General features: G+C 43.0%; 2 protein-coding genes across 2 annotated transcripts in view; one reads left to right on the top strand and one right to left on the bottom strand.

Moving 5' to 3' along the window:
• GTF2E1 (general transcription factor IIE subunit 1) overlaps positions 1-12,110 on the bottom strand; it is a 265,820-nt gene extending 253,710 nt beyond the window's left edge. Inside the window, exon 1 of the mRNA XM_085621041.1 lies at positions 11,951-12,110. The gene's annotated coding sequence lies outside the window, so the exon portion shown is untranslated. The remainder of the gene's footprint in view (positions 1-11,950) is intronic.
• Positions 12,111-12,230: 120 nt separating this feature from the next.
• RABL3 (RAB, member of RAS oncogene family like 3) overlaps positions 12,231-22,832 on the top strand; it is an 89,831-nt gene continuing 79,229 nt past the window's right edge. Inside the window, exon 1 of the mRNA XM_085621043.1 lies at positions 12,231-12,471. Within this exon, the coding sequence (XP_085477169.1) occupies positions 12,417-12,471 (55 nt within the window). The 5' untranslated portion in view covers positions 12,231-12,416. The remainder of the gene's footprint in view (positions 12,472-22,832) is intronic.

The raw sequence follows: 22,832 nt of genomic DNA on the forward strand, positions 1-22,832 counted from the left end.
ATGAGCATCGGTTGGGCTGTGCTCATGACGGAACCGCTCCGTCATGAGCACAGCCCCCGGGGGAAGCGCTGGCGCTGCCCCCCTGGGGCATCGATCGTGCCCCCACAGAGGGGGGTGGCAGCGGAAGATCTTCCGCTGCCACCCCCGAGCCCCCCCACGCTTCCCTATGACGTCAGCGCACACAGCGCGCGCCGGCGTCATCAGGAAGCGCTGGGATGCCTGGAAGCCATTTGTTTCCAGGCGTCCCAGGGAGGAGACGGTGAGTTTTGTGCTCCGGTGGGGCCGCGGGGGGGGGGGAATTTTCAAAGTATTGAGGCATCGGGGGAGAGGAAAGAGTATTTCCTCTCCCCTGATGTCTCAATACAGGGCATTCCTGCTCCAGGATCGCGCACAGCGTCGCGTTCGTGGAGCAGGGATGCCCACTAGACACCAGGGATGTGTGTTTCCGTATTTGGGGAGCGACCCCTTGGGCAAGGGTCGCTTCCTTTGCCCCCATAATAATTGGAAGTCTTTTCTGCCCCCTCTGGGGGCAGATCGGTTTATTTTTTCGCCGTTTCTGCTCCCAGGGGGGGCAGAAAAGCCCACTGGACACCAGGGATATAAATATTATTGTAGGAAGCGACCCCTTGGGCAAGGGTCGCTTCCTTGGGCCCATAATTTTTTTGAAGACTTTTCTGCCCCCTCTGGGGGCAGATCGGTGTTATTTTTTCGCCGTTTCTGCTCCCAGGGGGGGCAGAAAAGCCCACTAGACACCAGGGATCTGTTTGTCATTGTAGGAAGTGACCCCTTGGGCAAGGGTCGCTTCCTGGGCCCCCTAATTTTTTTGAAGACTTTTCTGCCCCCTGTGGGGGCAGATCGGTTTAATTTTTTTGCCGTTTCCGCTCCCAGGGGGGGCAGAAAAGCCCACTAGACACCAGGGATCTGTTTGTTATTGTAGGAAGCGACCCCTTGGGCAAGGGTCGCTTCCTGGGCCCCCAATTTTTTTTTAAGACTTTTCTGCCGCCTCTGGGGGCAGATCGGTTTAATTTTTTTGCCGTTTCTGCTCCCAGGGGGGGCAGAAAAGCCCACTAGACCCCTCACTTCCAGGGTGCAATTTTTTATAATATGTATTTGGCTCACCCGCCCCGGGACTGAGTAGCCCCACCTGGCACACAACCCGATTGACCATTTGGGTAGTGACATAGCATGTTATAATGTTTATTGTTATATTTTTTGTGAATTGCAATTGTAATGTTTTTTTTTTTACTTTTTTGTTCTAGGTGAAGGCTTTTGCTCTTTTCAGTTTGCCGTTTTGTTCTGCAGTTTGATTAGTTTGGTAAGAGACTTTTTTTTGTACAATGTAAATGTGTTTGATTTCTCTCCCTGTTTTTTTTTGCAAATGGTGTAATAATAGCAGTATGTTTGGTTTTTGAGTGTCAAAAACTTTTTGCATTGGTGCTCGATGTGTATTTTGTTGTCTTGTGAGTAATTTGTTTTTTTTTCTTCTTTCTAGTTGGATATCGTTGGTTTTTGCTGTGTCACTGCAGAGTTGGTTTCTGGTGAGTGCAGCTGTCTCTTGTAATTGAATTGTATAGTTTTTGAGTACATTGATCTTTGTGATAAAGGTACACATTTCTTTACTTACTTGGTTTGCACATTGTTGGTTGTTGTTGACATGTTTGTGCAGTCTTCTATCTTAGTAAGTATAATGGCTAGCCGCAGGATTACTGCTCAGCAGGTTGTTGGTTTGCTGTTTGAGTCTTCCTCTGATATTGGTTCAGAGACTGACTCTGCATCTGAGGGAGAGGAGGCAGGGGACGATTCTGGCAGTGAGTTGTCTCTCCGTATGGAGTCATCGGATGATGAAGATACTCTTAGTGCGGATGAAGTGCCTGTGTTAGCGGAGGAGACTGATGTGCCGATAGTGCGGCAAGAGGCATCTGGGCTGCAGCCTGGGGCTGCAAGGCTTCCCGTTGGTGTAGTGCGGCAAGAGGCTTCTGTGCTGCAGGCTGGGGCTGCAAGGCTTCCCTTTGAAAGTGATGACCTCTGGGTTGCCCCTGGCATGGTGCAGCCGGCATTGCCAGAGTTTACTGGTGTTCCAGGGTCTAGAGTGAATACTGAAAAATTTTTGCCGGTAAATTTTTTTCAGTTGTTTATGGACGATGTGTTTTTTGCAGAGATTGTTGAGCAGACTAATTTGTATGCCGAACAGTTTTTGAGGGACAACTGTGCCAGTCTTAAGCCACACTCTAGAGCTACCCGGTGGACTCCCACAAATGTTGAAGAGATGAAGAAGTTCTTGGGTTTAACTTTTTTGATGGGCTTGCTAAGGAAGCCATCAATGTCTTCATATTGGTCTAGCAGTCCCTTGATGGCAACGTCTATTTTTCCGGCAGTCATGAGTCGTGACAGGTATTTGCTTCTGCTTCGGATGATGCATTTTGTTGATAATGGTTTAGCGTTGCCACGAGATCAACCTGACTGTGACCGTCTTTTTAAGATTAGGCCTGTCCTTGATCACTTTGTTGATCGATTTTCTGAGATTTATGCCCCTGGGAAAGAAATTGCAGTGGATGAGTCTTTGGTGTTGTTCAAGGGCCGCTTGGTTTTTAGGCAATACATTCCTAGTAAGAGGGCACGCTATGGAATAAAGCTGTATATGCTGTGTGACAGTAGGACTGGATATGTCTCTAATTTCAGGGTGTACACCGGTAAGGAATCTAGGTTTAACCTCCCTGGTTGTCCGTCCACTTTTGGAGTGACTGAGAAAATTGTTTGGGAACTTGGAAGAGGATTTTTTAACAAAGGCCACCATATATATGTAGATAACTTCTACACTGGTGTGCGGTTGTTCAGGGAAGTTCAGGGAATTGGCCAAAGTGGACACTCTTGCTTGTGGCACAATCCGCTCTAACCGTAAATGTTTCCCGAAAGAACTTGCTTGTCAAAAGCTTGTGCGGGGACAGTGCAGTGCGTTGCGTTGCCAGGAGCTTCTTGCTGTGAAGTTTACAGACAGGAGAGATGTCTACATGCTGACTACCATCCATGATGAAAGCACTGCACCTGTGACTGTTTGAGGTCAGGTCGCTGAAGCGCGCAAACCTGTGTGCATTTTAGACTATAATAGACACATGGGTGGTGTTGACAGAGTAGATCAGAGGTTGGAACCTTACACTGCTCTTCGTAAGGCTTACATTTGGTAGAAGAAGTTGGCTATCCATCTTTTCCACTTGGCAATGTTTAATGCTTTTGTTGTGTTCCAGGATTCTTGCGCTGAGTCAAAGATGACTTTTGCTAAGTTTCAGGAGTCTGTAATAGGCAGCCTTGTTGTAGTGGAACAGGCAAGTGTTCCTAGAGTTGGACTGGTGGAGGATGTTGCTAGATTGAAAGAACGCCACTTTCCAGATCACATTCCTCCCACACCCGCAAAAGATTTTCCCAGTAGGAGATGTAGAGTCTGTTGGCGAAAAGGTTTGCGGAAGGAGAGTCGTATGTACTGCCCCGACTGTCCTTCTCATCCTGCACTGTGTCTCTCTGCTTGTTTTAGAGCGCACCACACACGAAATAATTTTAGGGAGGATTCTTGAGTGGTAAAGTGAACTGCCTGGTCTGTATTCTTTGGATAATTTGATTCTGTTTCAAGGTTGGTGTTAGTGCAATGTATTTAGTTGCTGATTTTCTGTTAGAAGATTTGTATCTATTTGCAATTTGTTTGTGTTTTTATTTTTTTCTAAAAAAATCCTTAATGTGATGGCGGTGTGTGTAGGCTTGCGCTTGGCTGTTGGTGTGTGTGGACTGGCACTTGGTTGGTGGTGTGCGTGGAATGGTGCTTGGCTGGCGATGTGCATGGACTGGCGTTGTGCGTGGACTGGTGCGTGGCTGGTGGTGTGCGTGGACTGGAGCTTGGCTGGCAGTGTGCGTGGAATGGTGCTTGGCAGGCAGTGTGCGTGGACTGGTACTTGGCTGGCGGTCTGCGTGGACTGGTGGTGTGTGTGGACTGGTGCTTGGCTGGTGGTGTCCGTGGACTGGAGCTTGGCTGGTGGTGTGCGTGTACTGGAGCGTGGCTGGTGGTGTCCGTGGACTGGCGCTTGGCTAGCGGTGTGCGTGGACTGGTGTTTGGCTAGCGGTGTGTGTGAACTGGTGCTCTGCTGGCTGTGTGTGAGTAGTGACTTTCTGCTGGTCACTACACACACTACTAGCTGAGTGCCACTCCACGCAATCCATCAGCCTGTGTAGTTGCTGTGTCTGGATTGTGGGCGTGTGAAAGTGATAGGCCCTTGAATAGCGCTGTGTGCTGGTGTGAGTTTTGTTATGTGATGGGCACGCGGCTGGCGGTGTGAATGGTTTTGTATGTCTCACACGTATGAAAGGTGTATGAATGGCCTGTAAAGAGGTTGGTGCCTTGTCGTGGCTTTACAGCTCACGAGCTGTGAGTCAATGGTTCAGTTTCTCGCCCTTTCAATTATTACCAGTGCATTTCATTTCTGTGAAATCACTTGCTAATACAATTGTATCTACTGAACCATCACTCACCCTCGTGCCAAATCCAACCAGTATGTGTGTGTGCTTGCGGATTAGATGGCTGTGCAGTAATATTTGTCTTTCTGAAGCAGGGTGTACCTTGTCCCTTTTTGGTGAATTTTGTAATGTGTTGCTTTTGTGCCTGGTGGTGCGAATGGTCTTGTTTGTATCATGTATGAAAGGTGTGTGAATGGCCTGTAAAGTGGTTGGTGCCTTGACGTGGCTTTACAGCTCACGAGCTGTGAGTCATTGGTTTGGTTTTTTTGTGAATTTAATTATTGACAGTGCATTTCATTTTTGTGAAATCTCTTGTTAATAAAATTTAATACACTGAACCATGACTCGCCCTCGTGCCAAATCCAACCAGTATGTGTGTGTGTTTGAGGAATAGATGGTTGTGCAGGAATATTTGTCTTTAGTTTCTCTGCCAAGGTACACTTTCCATGCAAGAATAACCCACCAACTGTAGATATTGTCGAAAACCCATGGGAGTTCATGGTGATGTCTCTCTTGTGAATTCAAAAAAAAAAATTATCCCCAATGTCCTGCAAACCTCAAAATGTCTGCCACATTTTCTTTGCAATATTATTCCAAAATTCTCACGCTGTAGGAACAATAGATGATCTGGTTTTGCAAGTGGGGTCACTTTGGTTTTTGGCCCGGTGCTCGGCGGCCATCTAGGGAAACCTACCAAACCCACACATTTCTGAAAACTAGACACCCGGCGGCTTCCAAGGAAGTATGGCTTGCGTAGATCCCCCAACGTTTTCTTTCCCAGAATCCCCTGCAAACCTCAATTTTTGCTGAAAAAATCCCTTTTTTCACACATTTTGGGGTGGGAAAGTAGTGGCATCACCGGGCTCACATAAATTTACCACCACCCAGCGTTCCCCCAGGTCTCCCGGTAAAAATGGTGCCTCACTTGTGTGGGAGGCCCAAGTACCCGCGGCAGGCAAGGGCCCAAAACGTAGTGAGGCGACATCAAAATGGCCTATGGCAAAACCACCTGGTTTTGCAAGGGGGGTCACTTTGGTTTTTGGCCCGGTGCTCGGCGGCCATCTAGGGAATCCTACCAAACCCACGCATTTCTGAAAACTAGACACCCAGCGGCTTCCAGGGAGGTATGGCTTGCGTGGATCCCCCAACGTTTCCTTACCCAGAATCCCCTGCAAACCTCAATTTTTGCTGAAAAAAAACACTTTTTTCACACATTTTGGGGTGGGAAAGTAGTGGCATCACCGGGCTCACACAAATTTACCACCACCCAGCGTTCCCCCAGGTCTCCTGGTAAAAATGGTGCCTCACTTGTGTGGGAGGCCCAAGTACCCGCGGCAGGCAAGGGCCCAAAACGTAGTGATGGGACATTTGGGATAGGCAATGTTGATGTCGCCTCACTACGTTTTGGGCCCTTGCCTGCCGCGGGTACTTGGGCCTCCCATCACAAGTGAGGCACCATTTTTTGCAAGAGAACACCTGTCCTCCTGTTCTGGGTCTCTCTATGAATGGGATGTGTGCGATGAGGGGCCCTGTGAGCTGAGGTCTTTGGGTGGAAGAAGAAGGGACTGTTCGGGAAGGTGGGACCAACGTTGTGTAGTGAGGAGTTTGAAATGAGCGTGTTTGTGTATTGGGAGCCAGTGGAGCTCACAGGGGTGTGTTGTAATGTCGTCAGTGAAAAAGCGGCCCTGAAGAGAACAAATCTGCATTACCTTCTTAAACTCAGCTTCAAAAGAAAGGAAATGCTTAGCTAGTGCAACAGTGACAATAAACAATAGAGGCTTAGATCATCAGGCTAGCAACAATATAGGGTCTCATGAGCAACAGAGTTACAAGTTGGGAACCATTGGTCTAGACTGAGCAGACTAGCAAATGTAATGACAACAGACTGCTTTCGCTGGGTTAGCACTGGATGCCGAGAACTGATTTGGCCAGCACTGCAGAGCTGGACTTGGTAACTCCTATGGAATACATTCCAACACTTGAAAACACCCAAGATGGATTTTTTTATACCATGAGGGAAACTTGCATTTATGCATTTGAAGAAGGACCTTAAGAGTAAAAGGAGGTGGGGGGTTAAAAGGTAAAATAATTTCAAAATTTGAGAGTAAAAAAATAGTAACAGATCTGCCTCTAAATGGGGACAATTAGCATGTGTACAACATGATTGGATAAAAGAGCCAGTGGACTTCACGGTCAAAATGGTGTACCCGCTTCAACTGTAAGAAAAAAATAAACGTGGGTTTCCAATGCACATGACATCCAAAGTTTCCTATTCTAGAAAATGGTTTTCATTACACAAAAGGCACATTTGATTCTAAACAAACATTTTTCACTTCAATCCTTTTATGTAGGAGGCACATTTCCAAGAAAAAGCCACCTAGAACAATATCTCACAACTGAATAATTGGATCCAACTGCTTGTATAGTGGATGAAACAGAGCATCCTGACAACTGAATAAAGCAGTGTAGCAGGATCCCATTTCTCTGTTTAAGGGTTGAGGATTGGTTTTTCAGTGATTGAGAGAATCTGCTTTGTTTTGCGTGGATCGGGGAAGATGATTTGCCTGGGAATGAATTATTATTAGATCGGAATGAGTGCCCTTTGGGATGAACTTCAAAACACGATGACCTTAAAAAGCTTGGCAGCCTAGTAGGCCAGAGTTTTGTGGATGGCTCTAGATAGGCTTGATTGAGTGTGCAAGAGTTATGTAAGGAAAGTATTCGTCAAGCCGAACTGTTTGGCTGATGTTGTTTGACCTTCATGAGTTTGTGACATGTAAAGTACAAAATATTTGCTCAACTAATTTCCCACTAATAACACAGAATGACTCTGGCAACCATGCTCGCAATTGCTTCTAGACCATCCATGCCTGGATTAGACAAGATGACAAGCCTTAAACAATAACAAGATTGAAATTCTGGTGGCTGGCTCCTGCTTTTCCCTCTTCGCAGATATCTTTCACAGTGCCCTTTTGGGGTGCCAGTGTGAAGACTGGGAGGCCATGGAGCAGTTACCATTATCCAGATGTGAGGTCATAAGCAGCAGTTCCGAAGACACTTTCTGGAAAAAATATGGTTTTGTTTCCTTTAGAAGAGACAGAGGGTACCAAGCGGTATTTGTTTTTGGTAATGTGCTCCTTGAGGGTGAGGTTATTGCTCACGGTGAATCCAGCAGACTTGGCATTCAGTGAAAGTTGGGGTTTGAAGCTGTCATGGTTCATGTCACTGAGCTAGTGGTTAGGAGGGCATCGCCTAAGATGTATAAGATAGCAGTCTCTGGCAGCATTGTGATCTGAAGGCAGAATAGTAACACTGCAAGAGAAGATAGGAGTTAATATGATCTTGGAGTTGACTACAGACTGCTTTTTCAATGACAGTGCAGATGAATGGTAGATGAGTGAAGGCTAGTACATGGCGATGTCATCAGGGTCTGAAGTAGGTTTCTTTAGGAATGGGAGGATCAGGCCTGTCTTGAAAGCTTCTGGGAAGATGCCTTGAGTGATGGAGGCATTAACAATGGTAAGTAGGGTGAGAGAGTGCCCGAGAGACAGTTTTGATGAAGGAAGAGTGTAAACCATAATTTTTAGAAGACATGGCTTTAAGTGAGTTGAGTATATCAGCGATATCTACAAGAGCTAGAGACTTTGAAGGATGACCATTGCAGGATTCTACTGGAATGGGTGGGTCTAAGATGTTTTCGATGTACTATTGAATCTTCGGGTGTGTTCAGTGAGTGGTAAGTGGATGAGGTTAGAGGCATTAGATATGTGAATGAGGTGAATGTGTCTGAATAGACTAGGTGTGACCACGGGAATATTGTGATTTGTTGTGTTCGCAAGGCACACGATGAAGCTTGTTTTATCGAGGATTACCAGGGATTTTGATACCAAAGCAGAGCAAACAGCAATATTATAACCAGTAGTAAAAGATTCCTAACCACCAGTGCAGGTAACAATTTGATAACGTTCCTTCTAGATCAAATGAGTTGTTTGGTTGATGAAGTAAAGAATCTAGGCATTATCACAGATCAACACCCACTGATGCAACCAGTCACCAGAACCATCTACTTTCAGTTCTGTAAACTAAGACAAATGATATTCTTATCTGAGAGTGCCCGAGATGAGTGTTAGTAAAAGCTACGTTCTTTTGTGCTATAGGAAGAGTCTTTGGGGGCATTTCAAAGCAAATGACTCACAAGCTGCAGGGGCAAAATTCTGGCACAAGACTGCTGACCAGCCTGGCAAGATCATGTCTCTGAAGCAAAGCGTTCTGTCCGTCGGTTAGTGGTGAAAGCTTACAAATGACCTTTGCCTCCTCCTGGGAAGATAAGCTGTCATTGGTTGCACACCCAGAAAAGGTTTGGTCAGTGTGTGTTCCTTCTTAAAGACTGGACTTTCCAACATAAGTCATTCAGCGCTATGTAATGCGTGAGCTGCCCTCCTACCATCCCAACCAATGTCTTGATTTTCAGTTTTTTTAGGCAAGGTATTGCAAAGTAATCAAATACAAATGTGTGATCCACACAGGTTAGTTTGACGATGCATCGATCTTCAATAGGAAGCCAGCTCAGGGAAGTAAACACTGCACTGATGTGGCTGAATCACTTACTCCCAAAACAAGACACACAGCTGCACGAAGGCCACATTAAGTGCCCAGAAGTGTCTTTTTAGGATTCCTGTGAGGATAAAGCCTAGCAAGTACTAAAGATTGAACCACCTCTTTGAGATCATGTTTATGAATTAAGGGGTTTAACCCATGGATGAGAAGGAGTCAGTGATTAGCCATTTTGACTATATTATTGATGTCATCCATTGTTGGTCCGCACTTCAGAATGCATGAGTTATAAAAACGTATGTTCCCTTTTTTTCACATAAAGGAGACAGGAAATGTTGTTTTTTTTCTCTCACTTTTTCATTTCACTTTTTTATTAATCTGTTTAAACTCTGGAATTGAGAAGCCAGCCATGTTTCATTCCCTTTCAACAGAACTTTTTCAGGGTTAATACAAGTTCACAAATCTAAGATCTTTATTGAAATGTATTTCAGTAGTTGTGTTGCAATTTTAAATGTTGGCTGCCTATCCCAGGTCCCATTTCCATTAGTGCTGGCATAAACACACCCTCATACGTGTGCCATGATGACTTAGGTTTTGACTTTTCCCATGAACCGACCATGAGAAAGCCTGCTCGTGTCTTCCAAATCCATACGCTTATTTATAGTACATAACTGCAGATCACGATTTATGTTACTAACGCAGCTGAAAAACCCAGTCGAAGCAACAGGCATGAATTTTGGATATACAAGGCACTAGCTATAGTGCTGCAATCTGTTCTAAAACCAGAGGCCACGGCATTGCCATGTTGCAGATAAAATTATGTAGGGAGGTGCTGGAGCAGAGTTTTCATTTAGAAAATTCAGGGGCTTTTGAAGCTCTAGTATGTCTATGCGTTTTATTAATTATTAATAAATAACAATTAATTATTTGTCTTGTGCAAGTGTTTTTTTTTTATTAATCAATCTGTTTGTCTTAACATAAGGAAAAGTTACACGAGGGTTAGCATACGTGCGTTGTTTCTGTTGTCTAAAATAACGTGTAAGTTTTCATGTTTAAACGTTGCTGTGTGCTGTTTATTTTGAGCACAAAACGCTGTCTGAATTAATGCTTTTTTATGTCGCAAAAGCTAGATAAATGCATACACATAAGGGTATTAGTGGGGTTAACACTGTTTAATCATTATGTTGTAGTAACGTTGTTCTTATTTCTTTTAATTGAGATGGTCTATTGTGGCCTATGGAGGCCTAGTCCATGATGACAGATTTTGTGAGCCTGGCCTCGAGTGAATATGTGAAAGACGTGACGAGGGAGACCCCTGCTGGAAATGGTCTTGAAGTTGACTGACCATGGTCCTTGAATGAAACTTTCCATGAGGACAGCAGCAGTTTTTGGGAGTTCTCCAAGAGAAGTGAAAGTGTCCTTGGCAATCTTGAAAAACAAAGGAGCTTTAGAGGGAAACTCTGAACTGTGGCTCGATGGCCGAGGAGAAGCCGGATTAAATGTGATACATGTTTTATTTTCATGGTTCCTGTTCCGTAGTCTTCGCTATGTGTATTTTTCCTGAGCGGAGGTTCACAAATGTTGCAATGTTGCATCCTTTCCTTCTCGCTCTGCTCAGTGATTCAGTGTATTTTGCAAACTTAATGTGTTTCCATTGTAATTTTTACTATAAAAATTGTTAGCCTAGGGAGGGCTTTGCCACTTGCCATTTTACCTTTGCTGCGTGAAGCTGCGTTGCTGAGGATTGATGCTGAGGACTTCGTCTTGAAAGACTTTACCGAGAGACTTGTCCTGACCCGTTCTGACACTTAGTTAGAATAGGTAACTATGAGAAATGATTTATTCTGATTGATTTACTTTGACTAATTTTAGATAAAACAATATAATTTTAAACATGGTGTTGAATTTTCTTTCTTGTCAATTATTGGGTTTATATTTCTGATTATTATTGTATATGTTGTGTAGATTATGTTATTGATTAGGACAGTCACAAAACCAGATCTGATCGACCTGATATTGATGCAGGGTGTTTAGTGTTTTCTTTCCACAGGTTTATTGCTGGTAGAGTATTTGAGCGTGTGTTAGTGAAATGGGCCCTAGCGTATGATGTATGTATGTGCGTGTAACTGTGTGATTACTCTATTGGTAGTGGGCATATTTTAGATACCCTGATCTGTATCAGAGGAAAAAACAATAAGGCTGACATTCCTGGTCTAAGTTCCCATGACATATGGCATTTGAAAACCTCATGAATAAACTGAAAAGTCGCTCTGTCAGACGGACCGCCCTCTGTTAGCAGCTAAACTCCTTCTGTCGAAGTACCTGGATGACCAAGCTCCTGGTGGGATACGTCTCTTCGACTCACTCGGTGTGCCACGGGGTGCTTTAAAGTGGCAGCACTCCTCCCACACCATACCACAGGGCCCAAAGACGAGCCTGCTTCTCAAAGGATGCCATGCAATCTCAGAGACCGCACCTTGTGAATAAAGCTGCAGTCTCATCACCCAAAACCTCCCCCCGCCAGACAGAGATCTGCACTCTTAAAGTTTCAATTAACACCTCATCAAACTAAGACAGAACCTAGTGTGCCTGTAGCATGGTAATCCTGCACCGTCAGCACTCCTCCCCCACTCTACAGCCCAGCGTGCCACAAGGCTAACAACAGCCCAAGCCTTCCACTCACATCTGGAACCGTCTAGCTACTGGCGCAGACCCTCGCCCTTCTCCCTACCCACACCTGGCTGGAACAAGTAACGTCTCCTTCACCGGGGAGAGCGGGTCGCAGGACTCGGATGGCTGGGGACCAGGGAAGCGGGCTCTCGCGTGTCAGAGGCTGCCCTCTGTCCTCCCCATGCTGAGGCCAACATGGAGAGAAGGGCGTCAAGCTCCCATCACTGACCTGTCTCGTCTCCGGCCCCTCCTGCTGCTCACGGGTTCCCGGTGCGCCCTCGCTGCCAGCCGGTCTGCTCCATCAGACACAAGTTGGACCTTCCTTACTGTGCCAGGCACAAACCAGACAAACGGCCAATGTGCTGGTGCAATCACTTCCGGGGCGCCAGGCAATTCTTCCGTATCGTAACAGGATAACTTCGGCCCGGAGGCGTGTGGCAGCTCCTTTGCGGGTTGGATGGTCGTTCTATTCTAGGGCGGGTCCTTCTCTCTTACAACCAATCGCAGACTTCATTGAGTTGGTGCCGTCTGGCGGCCCTTAGAGTATCACCCTACGCCTGCCTGTCAATGAAGACGAACTAGCGTTCTAATTGGCTCTTTTTGTCTCCAGTGTTTATGAACCTTCAGGAAGACAAGCGGCAGAAGGCAGCGCAGTGCCACGTTCCCAGTCCGGAGTCGGTTTCGGGAGGGTTGGCATGCACGGAATGTCTTCCTTGGACAGGGTGAAGGTGTTGGTACTAGGAGACTCCGGTGAGTGCTCTGCCCTGAGTGATATCTGAAGTGTATGAGGGATGGATGGTTCTCGCAGGTGTTTGGCCCAGTCACTAGGTCCTGCTTAGACGTTGTTTTCTATATTAGCCAAGGTTCCCAGTCCTATGCGTCAGTAGCTCATACAGTACAAGTTTATCCTTGCAGGCTTGTCTATCGCATGATAAAATAGGACGCACAACAAGCCCCAGAATGCAAAGGAAAACTCGAGACAGGACGAGCTTCATGATGCAAAGAATAAACTCTTTATAAGAGTAACACAGCATCTGTCAGGCAGACAAAAGAGCAATGAACTCTCAGTATTGTGCATTCGAGCCAGAAACAGTCAAACATAAACAATACGTGAACCGCAGAAACGAATTGAAAGTAAACCTAGTACAACACACCTTCCTCTTTAAAATGCAGGAGGAATTAACAGAAAAATAAAGACACAGTAGTTTAGCCTAACAGTTGTAAACAAAGTCTCCATATTACTGGGAGCATATCTGTTCCAATCCCTGTTCTTCAACCTATAAGCCACCGAATCACAGCCGTCCTTATTACATTCGACACTCTGTTGACTTGTCACTTCACTCAAGTTTTTTTTGTCCCAAAACTTCATTGCTGCAACCACTCTGTTGCAGTGTTCAAAGTAGGTGGGATCGGAGAGGCACAATGTGCCCAACACATTTTTATTTAAGGAAAACAGTTCCCCTACTTTCTGTGAAAAGATAACCGTCCTGGGAAGGTTAATTCCGAGAGCTAAAATGCTTCAGCTGCAATGTAAGGCAGGGAGTCTCCTGTGCTGTGAAACCGAAGCCGGGCATACAGCTAAACAAGCCTTCTTGTCAGTATGCCTGCATACCTGAAAGACACATAAATGTGCACAATGGGTCAATCTGCAAACGTAAAGGGAACTTGAGAGCCGTTATCCGCTTTAATTAATACAATCACTGATGAGACAGATTTATTCATTTTGAGTGGTATCGGAAAGGAGTTACCAGCTGAGGTGTGAAGTGTGTGCTTTTTAAAGGGTTCATTACACAGGCTCCTGCGCCATGTTTTTTCTAGACTTGTACAAACTTTGATAATATGTTCCAAATGTTCGTGTTCATCCTTTGAAAATATAATCTTGGAAACACTTTGCTAAGTTGTCCACAATATTGAAAATATGGAACATAGCCCTCTGAAACACTGAAGATGCAGAGGCTAATCCAAAAGACATCTTTTTGAATTGATATGGTCCTTGATTTGTAAGGAATGCAGTCAGATGTTTTGAGTCTTCTTAAAGTTTAATCTGGTGATAGGCAGATCTCAAATCCATTGTAGAAAATATTTTAGCACCATCAAACATACAAACAACTTCATTAATATTAGGTAAGGTTGGCAACCTACTACAACATTAGCATTTAGGGCTCTCAAATCCGCAAACAGTCTAAGGTTTTGATCCACCTGGCATGTCAAAACTATAACAGACACCCATTCAGATGACCCAGTCTCCTCAATTATGCCTCAGTCCTCTATTTCATTTAACATATTCTTGAGTTCTTGTCTGACATTAATTTGTACCGTAAACACGAAACAGTCTGCTGTACCTACAACTTTTTTAACTAATGCATCTAAGTCAATTTTTAAAGCAAAAACCACTCTATCTAGACCATGCATAAATTGCGCTACAAGTCAAAATGTGATATTTATCCTTTTTTTTATTTTCAAATTAATTGAAAGAAACTTGCTTTTTAAATGTACAAATTATAAGTTGCAAAGACAATTCAACAAACAAGGGACATAATGGTCCTCCAAAACAATAATGCCCATGGAAAATCTAAGATATAAATTATTCAAGCATTCTCATTCATACTTAAATCCATTCACACCATAACAACATATAACACATACATCCTAAAATCTGAAAAAATGATCAATTTAGAGGCCCAACATAGTAGGCGAGTCTTATTAGGCGTGAAACACACAAATTAGTAAATTGAAGGTAGAGATTTTACAATCAAGGATATCCAAATGGGGAAAGAAGAGTGAAAAAACAAAGGATTATTCTTCTGAGATTGTAAGGTCTTAATGGATCTGTGTGGCGAACAATTCAGTTCGAGGCGCCGACGCGCGTTTCGGTGTGACACCCCCTTTCCTGGGGTAACACCTTCTTCAGGGCGTGAAATTATTCATATACGATTTCCATGGGACCTATCAAGTAATAAACACAAAATATAAACATAATATGCTGTTTCTAAGTTACGTTTGAAGGTCTAACATTATAGGCAATAAAACAATTCAATAACCGGATTATTTGTTCCGGGTCTTATTGAGCACTGGTCTAGGCGTATGAGTGGTTAAAAACCGGATACATGGTTTATATATGAAAGTTGCACACATAATCAAAATGAAATGAAAAAAATGAGATGAAGTGAAAAATTCCCCAATCAAAATGATCGTATCAACTAATCAAGGAATCTTCTAGGTGTGTTGATCCATCTAAGTAAAATTGTGTAAGTTTTGTGAAAGAAATTCAGTTGAAGAAAGTAAGTCAAAGCCACATATGCTAACCATGATTAAGGAAAAGATGTACATACCCAGCTCAAAGGTTGAAAAATAGTTTCAAGCAGTCTTAAAGCAAAAGAAGAGGACAGTTTAGAATAAGTGCCAGAATAAAAAGAATAATTAGACTAAAATAAAGTCACTCATTCCATATGGAACACATGGAACACATGGCTCAGAGATAGGGTACAATAGATATGCTCACCATAAGACAGAGGAAAAATGTTCTTAAATTCAATAGAACAACTTCAGAAATTCTTGCAGGGGGCGAGCATAGCAATTAAATAAAGCTCGTCCACTAGAGGGGGTAGTGGATCTGAAAATAAAGATAAAAATAAAGACGGGAGGAATTATTATTCTAGTTATTTAGCACATTCAACAAGAATTATGTATAAAACGTGAAGACCTTAACCCAAATCTAAAGGTACAGATCTACCTGGGGTCAGCGATTCAAAGGTCTCTTTTGTGCGTGCTCCTAAATAGATGGGTAGAGGTTCTAAGCCTAAAAAACAAGGAAGCACACGGACTGTCAGTAAGCTGGTCTGAGCGAGACTCCGAGTTGAAAACGTCAAATATAGTTAATGAAGTGGGCCACCTACTTGGTAATTAAAAAGTAGCACCTCGCTGCTCTAACTGGACGTGAAACCAGCTTCGATGTGGCAGTGTGGATGAGACAATGGCACGAACTTTCCGCGAGGTCTAGGAGCAAACAAACGAATGACATTAGCGTTCGTGATGAACGCATGGAGATGGTTAAGCTTCAAATTAGACAGTCCCACGGGTTTTCAAAGCGCTCACCGTCAAAAAGTTGCCTGGTAGTATGGTCTTTCGTCTTAACTCGCTCAGAATAAACGGACGCGTTTGATGTACAAATAATGGCTGAATGAGCTCCTCTCCCAGTTGGCCCCTCTCCGGAGATGAGAAACGAAAAGCCTAATAGTACTCAGCTGTTTAAGTACTGTTAGGGGGAGTGTGCAAACCACGTCATGGTGCGACATATAAAAGGTGGCTATGGATTCCACAAAAAATGTCGGAACGGATTGCAATAGGTATTTGCTAAATATAGCACTGTCAGTACTGATATTTGCTAAAACGAGATAAGGACATCTCGGATCGCGTAATCAGTTAAAGAGAGTTCAAGAAGGATGGCTCAAATGGTGGGTATAAGAAAATTCCAAAGGGAATTCGATTAAAAACCCCATCAGAGTGGTAGTGGATAGGGTTGATAAATCAACAGGGGGGAATGCAGATCAAGATAGAACATGATAACGAGGAATCGCCTTCAAAGGCAGATAAAAGACCATGTCGAGCTATTTACATGATCGCGTTTTCCCAAGGTAATTCCTCATTTAAACCCCTTGTTTTAGAGTCCAGAAGGAAAATCCAAAAAACTTCTCGTTTTTTGCGAATGCGAGCACTGTCAGTGCCTTTTTGTGTTCGGACCTTTTCTAAGATGGTCCATCGTAGGTCCTTCTCGGTGTGTTTGGCCTCCATCCAGTGTTTGACTAATGGGGCTGTAAGGTTGTTTCGCCTAATGTTGGATTTGTGTTCCCCCTATGCGTATTTTGCATTCTCTGCCGGTCTCTCCCACATAGGGGATATTACAAGGACATAAGATGACATATATACAATTGGATGTTTTACAATTTGTCATCTCTTTGAGGTTGACTGTCCTATTGTTGATTACGATGTTATCATCCACAATGGCATTAGGGCATGCCTGGCAGCCTCCACATTGATAGTGTCCCAATACAGGAATATTGCCTGTGATGGATCTCTGTGTCGCGACATTCCGTTCTGGTAGTTTCGCCCTCACCAGCATGTTTTTTAAGTTTTTGTTCCTTCGGAATGCGAAAAGAGGTTTGGGAATCCTGGGTGTCTGGTTGTCTAGATTAAGTAGATGCCATTGAGAATTGACAATTTGACGTACTTTATGATTGATGGGTGAGTGTTTAATAACACATACCAGTTTGTCCATCTTATTTTCTTTCTCCTTGGGGATGAACAGCGTATCCCGATTTAAAGTATCTTGCTCTCTTGAGAGCATCCCTAACAAGCCTGTTGGGATACCCTCTCTGAATGAATTTTTGTTTCATTAACTCAGAATGAAGGAGATAATCTTTGACTGAAGTGCAGTATCTACGCAGTCGTAGAAACTGGCTGAATGGTATACTCGATTTTTGGCTGTTGGGGTGAAAGCTTTCAAAATGGAGCAGAGTGTTCCTAGAGGTAGGTTTCGTGAAGAGTGATACCTGTAGTTGGAGGTCTTCATGCTTCACATAAACATCCAGAAACTCTAGTTTTTCAACACTGCTTTGTGCCGTAAATCGGAGGTTGGAGTCAGCTAGATTAATCCAAGAGATAAATTCATTGAGGGATTCTCGGTCACCACTCCAGACGAAGAATATATCGTCAATGAAGCGTGACCAGTGACGAATATTCTCATAAAAGGGGGCCACCTCGTTATAGATGTTTCGATCTTCGAAGTGTCCCATGTACAGACAGGCGACACTGGGCGCACAGGCCGCCCCCATGCTAACTCCCTGTACTTGATGATAAAAGTCACCATCAAATTCGAAGAAGTTTTCTTCCAGGACAATTTCCAAACATTGAGTCAAGAATATGTTGTTGTGTAATGATGTTTCTGATTGGATTTTGTCCTTTAATACTCTCAGAGCATCTCCTTGTGGGATGTTTGAATATAAGGACTCAATGTCCATGGTGACTAATATTTCTCGTTCTGGATCATATTGTAGGCCTTCTATTTTAGAGATAAAGTGTCCTGTGTCCTTAACATAGGATTGGAGCGTGGTGACCAGAGGTTGAAGGAACCGATCAATATATTTTGAAAGCGGTTCTGTCGCCGATCCTATGGTGGAAACAATGGGTCTCATTGGGGGGTCCTTCTGATTTTTGTGAGTTTTGGGAACTCCATAGATAATGGGGATCCGGGTATGTGTGGGGGTGAGATATTCTGCTTCTTTTTCGCAGATTTCCACCCTCTCTACCGCTGATACAACGACCTGAAGGATTCTACGTTTCAGTCTTGGTTCTGGATTGGTGGTGATTTTCAAATAGTGCCTGGGTGATCCCAACAACACATTCATTCTATCCTTATAGTCACAAGTGTCAAAGATTACTATGCCTCCCCCTTTGTCACATGGTTTCACTGTGATATCTTTGTTGTTCTTCAAGGTTGAAAGGGCATTCTTTTCTTCCCTAGTAATGTTATTAGTGGGAAAGGGTACAAATGTGGTTATTTTTTCAATCTTGTTGAGGACGGCTTTCTCAAAGAGGTCTACTTCTTTACCAATTTGATCAATGGTAGGTGTAAAATTCGATGGTGGTTTAAGACCGGAGCGATTCCCATTGTAATCATTCACATCTCTGTTCTGAAAGAATTTTCTCAGTCTGATTTTCCGGAAGAAAGCATGTATGTCTGTCATGAATTCAAATTTGTTCATCGTAACCGAAGGAACAAAGGAAAGTCCTTTGGTAAGTAATATTTCAGTGGGGTCATCCATCATATGTGCTGATAGATTAAACACTGGAATTTTAGCTATGTTCGCCAGTATTGGTTCTGGCGGGTCCTGATGTATCTTTGTGGTTGAGCTTGTTCCTGGTATCTCTGTTGCTGAACTGGTTCCTGATATTGATTTCTTTGATGTGTGCTCTGATATTCGTTTCGGTATTGGTTTTGAAATCGTGGGCGGGATCCGCCCCTTCGATTCCCTAAAAAACGGTTCTCACTTTGATATCTATCCGCGTCTGATCTATATTGGGGGGGTTTGATAAGATGGCCCCTCGCTGTCTGAGTCAGTAGTATCTGAAAATGTAATAATACGTTTGCTGCTCCACTAGGGATTGGAATTGCCAGTCAAATTATCATTTGTTGGGGTATAGAAGTTTTCGGATAGGTAAGGATAGGCCCTTTCCTGGGAGAAGAGTCTAATATCCTTTCTTAGTTTGTCCGTCTTTCTTTTGAATAGATATTCACTAAATGAATCTAACTCTATCACAACCTCTTCCAATTTTTTCTTGCCTTCCTCGAGGCCGCTAGATGCTTTGAGTTTGTCTTCTAGGTCCTGGATTTCCTTATTTAATAACTGGATTACCTCCCTTGCAGTTTCGATAATAAGGATCATCCAGTCTCTAGAGCATCTATTAGATATCAGGGCCCACTTCTCAAGGAATTGCCTGATCTCAACAAATAGGCCTGGTATGTTCCTGACTCTGAGGCCAATGGGAATAGTTCCCGCTTTCAGATACTCCAACATAAAGTTGGCATGTGACTCAGTACGTTTTGTTTTTTTCTTTAGGTTGAACAGTTTAGTCCAATCCTCATTGGGACCTTTAGAGAGTGAGAAAGGTCTATCAGGGTCAAGTGTTTGACCTATGAGGCGTGCATAATCTTCATCAGAAAAACCAAAGGTTTTAATACTGTCCATAGGAGATTTTGAATGACAATCAATTAAATGAAAAAAGGGTATAAAAAGAAGGAAGAGAGAAAAAGATAACAAATACTCCCTAAGGGCTGATACAGAAAAGGAAGTTTGAGACAGAAATAATGTGTGCAACTATCAAGGATCAATTCAAAGATAAGAAACTATAAGTAAACCCCACAGCAAGCAAGGCTGGGAAGGAAAAACCACTACAAAAGGGGAACCCCTAAGTCAATAGAGGTAGAGCAGCAGGGGATAAATCAAAGGTAAACACGAAACAGTCTGCTGTACCTACAACTTTTTAACTAATGCATCTAAGTCAATTTTTAAAGCAAAAACCACTCTATCTAGACCATGCATAAATTGCGCTACAAGTCAAAATGTGATATTTATCCTTTTTTTTTATTTTCAAATTAATTGAAAGAAACTTGCTTTTTAAATGTACAAATTATAAGTTGCGAAGACAATTCAACAAACAAGGGACATAATGGTCCTACAAAACAATAATGCCCATGGAAAATCTAAGATATAAATTATTCAAGCATTCTCATTCATACTTAAATCCATTCACACCATAACAACATATAACACATACATCCTAAAATCTGAAAAAATGAACAATTTAGAGGCCCAACATAGTAGGCGAGTCTTATTAGGCGTGAAACACACAAATTAGTAAATTGAAGGTAGAGATTTTACAATCAAGGATATCCAAATGGGGAAAGAAGAGTGAAAAAACAAAGGGTTATTCTTCTGAGATTGTAAGGTCTTAATGGATCTGTGTGGCGAACAATTCAGTTCGAGGCGCCGACGCGCGTTTCGGTGTGACACCCCCTTTCCTGGGGTAACACCTTCTTCAGGGCATGAAATTATTCATATACGATTTCCATGGGACCTATCAAGTAATAAACACAAAATATAAACATAATATGCTGTTTCTAAGTTGTTACGTTTGAAGGTCTAACATTTTAGGCAATAAAACAATTCAATAACCGGATTATTTGTTCCGGGTCTTATTGAGCACTGGTCTAGGCGTATGAGTGGTTAAAAACCGGATACATGGTTTATATATGAAAGTTGCACACATAATCAAAATGAAATGAAAAAAATGAGATGAAGTGAAAAATTCCCCAATCAAAATGATCTTATCAACTAATCAAGGAATCTTCTAGGTGTGTTGATCCATCTAAGTAAAATTGTGTAAGTTTTGTGAAAGAAATTCAGTTGAAGAAAGTAAGTCAAAGCCACATATGCTAACCATGATTAAGGAAAAGATGTACATACCCAGCTCAAAGGTTGAAAAATAGTTTCAAGCAGTCTTAAAGCAAAAGAAGAGGACAGTTTAGAATAAGTGCCAGAATAAAAAGAATAATTAGACTAAAATAAAGTCACTCATTCCATATGGAACACATGGAACACATGGCTCAGAGATAGGGTACAATAGATATGCTCACCATAAGACAGAGGAAAAATGTTCTTAAATTCAATAGAACAACTTCAGAAATTCTTGCAGGGGGCGAGCATAGCAATTAAATAAAGCTTGTCCACTAGAGGGGGTAGTGGATCTGAAAATAAAGATAAAAATAAAGACGGGAGGAATTATTATTCTAGTTATTTAGCACATTCAACAAGAATTATGTATAAAACGTGAAGACCTTAACCCAAATCTAAAGGTACAGATCTACCTGGGGTCAGCGATTCAAAGGTCTCTTTTGTGCGTGCTCCTAAATAGATGGGTAGAGGTTCTAAGCCTAAAAAACAAGGAAGCACACGGACTGTCAGTAAGCTGGTCTGAGCGAGACTCCGAGTTGAAAACGTCAAATATAGTTAATGAAGTGGGCCACCTACTTGGTAATTAAAAAGTAGCACCTCGCTGCTCTAACTGGACGTGAAACCAGCTTCGATGTGGCAGTGTGGATGAGACAATGGCACGAACTTTCCGCGAGGTCTAGGAGCAAACAAACGAATGACATTAGCGTTCGTGATGAACGCATGGAGATGGTTAAGCTTCAAATTAGACAGTCCCACGGGTTTTCAAAGCGCTCACCGTCAAAAAGTTGCCTGGTAGTATGGTCTTTCGTCTTAACTCGCTCAGAATAAACGGACGCGTTTGATGTACAAATAATGGCTGAATGAGCTCCTCTCCCAGTTGGCCCCTCTCCGGAGATGAGAAACGAAAAGCCTAATAGTACTCAGCTGTTTAAGTACTGTTAGGGGGAGTGTGCAAACCACGTCATGGTGCGACATATAAAAGGTGGCTATGGATTCCACAAAAAATGTCGGAACGGAGTTCTCTAAATTAGCAACAGAGACTGGTTGCAATAGGTATTTGCTAAATATAGCACTGTCAGTACTGATATTTGCTAAAACGAGATAAGGACATCTCGGATCGCGTAATCAGTTAAAGAGAGTTCAAGAAGGATGGCTCAAATGGTGGGTATAAGAAAATTCCAAAGGGAATTCGATTAAAAACCCCATCAGAGTGGTAGTGGATAGGGTTGATAAATCAACAGGGGGGAATGCAGATCAAGATAGAACATGATAACGAGGAATCGCCTTCAAAGGCAAATAAAAGACCATGTCAAGCTATTTACATGATCGCGTTTTCCCAAGGTAATTCCTCATTTAAACCCCTTGTTTTAGAGTCCAGAAGGAAAATCCAAAAAACTTCTCGTTTTTTGCGAATGCGAGCACTGTCAGTGCCTTTTTGTGTTCGGACCTTTTCTAAGATGGTCCATCGTAGGTCCTTCTCGGTGTGTTTGGCCTCCATCCAGTGTTTGACTAATGGGGCTGTAAGGTTGTTTCGCCTAATGTTGGATTTGTGTTCCCCTATGCGTATTTTGCATTCTCTGCCGGTCTCTCCCACATAGGGGATATTACAAGGACATAAGATGACATATATACAATTGGATGTTTTACAATTTGTCATCTCTTTGAGGTTGACTGTCCTATTGTTGATTACGATGTTATCATCCACAATGGCATTAGGGCATGCCTGGCAGCCTCCACATTGATAGTGTCCCAATACAGGAATATTGCCTGTGATGGATCTCTGTGTCGCGACATTCCGTTCTGGTAGTTTCGCCCTCACCAGCATGTTTTTTAAGTTTTTGTTCCTTCGGAATGCGAAAAGAGGTTTGGGAATCCTGGGTGTCTGGTTGTCTAGATTAAGTAGATGCCATTGAGAATTGACAATTTGACGTACTTTATGATTGATGGGTGAGTGTTTAATAACACATACCAGTTTGTCCATCTTATTTTCTTTCTCCTTGGGGATGAACAGCGTATCCCGATTAAAGTATCTTGCTCTCTTGAGAGCATCCCTAACAAGCCTGTTGGGATACCCTCTCTGAATGAATTTTTGTTTCATTA

The sequence above is a fragment of the Triturus cristatus genome, chromosome 8 (assembly GCF_964204655.1).
Source record: "Triturus cristatus chromosome 8, aTriCri1.1, whole genome shotgun sequence".
Taxonomy (NCBI): Eukaryota; Metazoa; Chordata; class Amphibia; order Caudata; family Salamandridae; genus Triturus; species Triturus cristatus.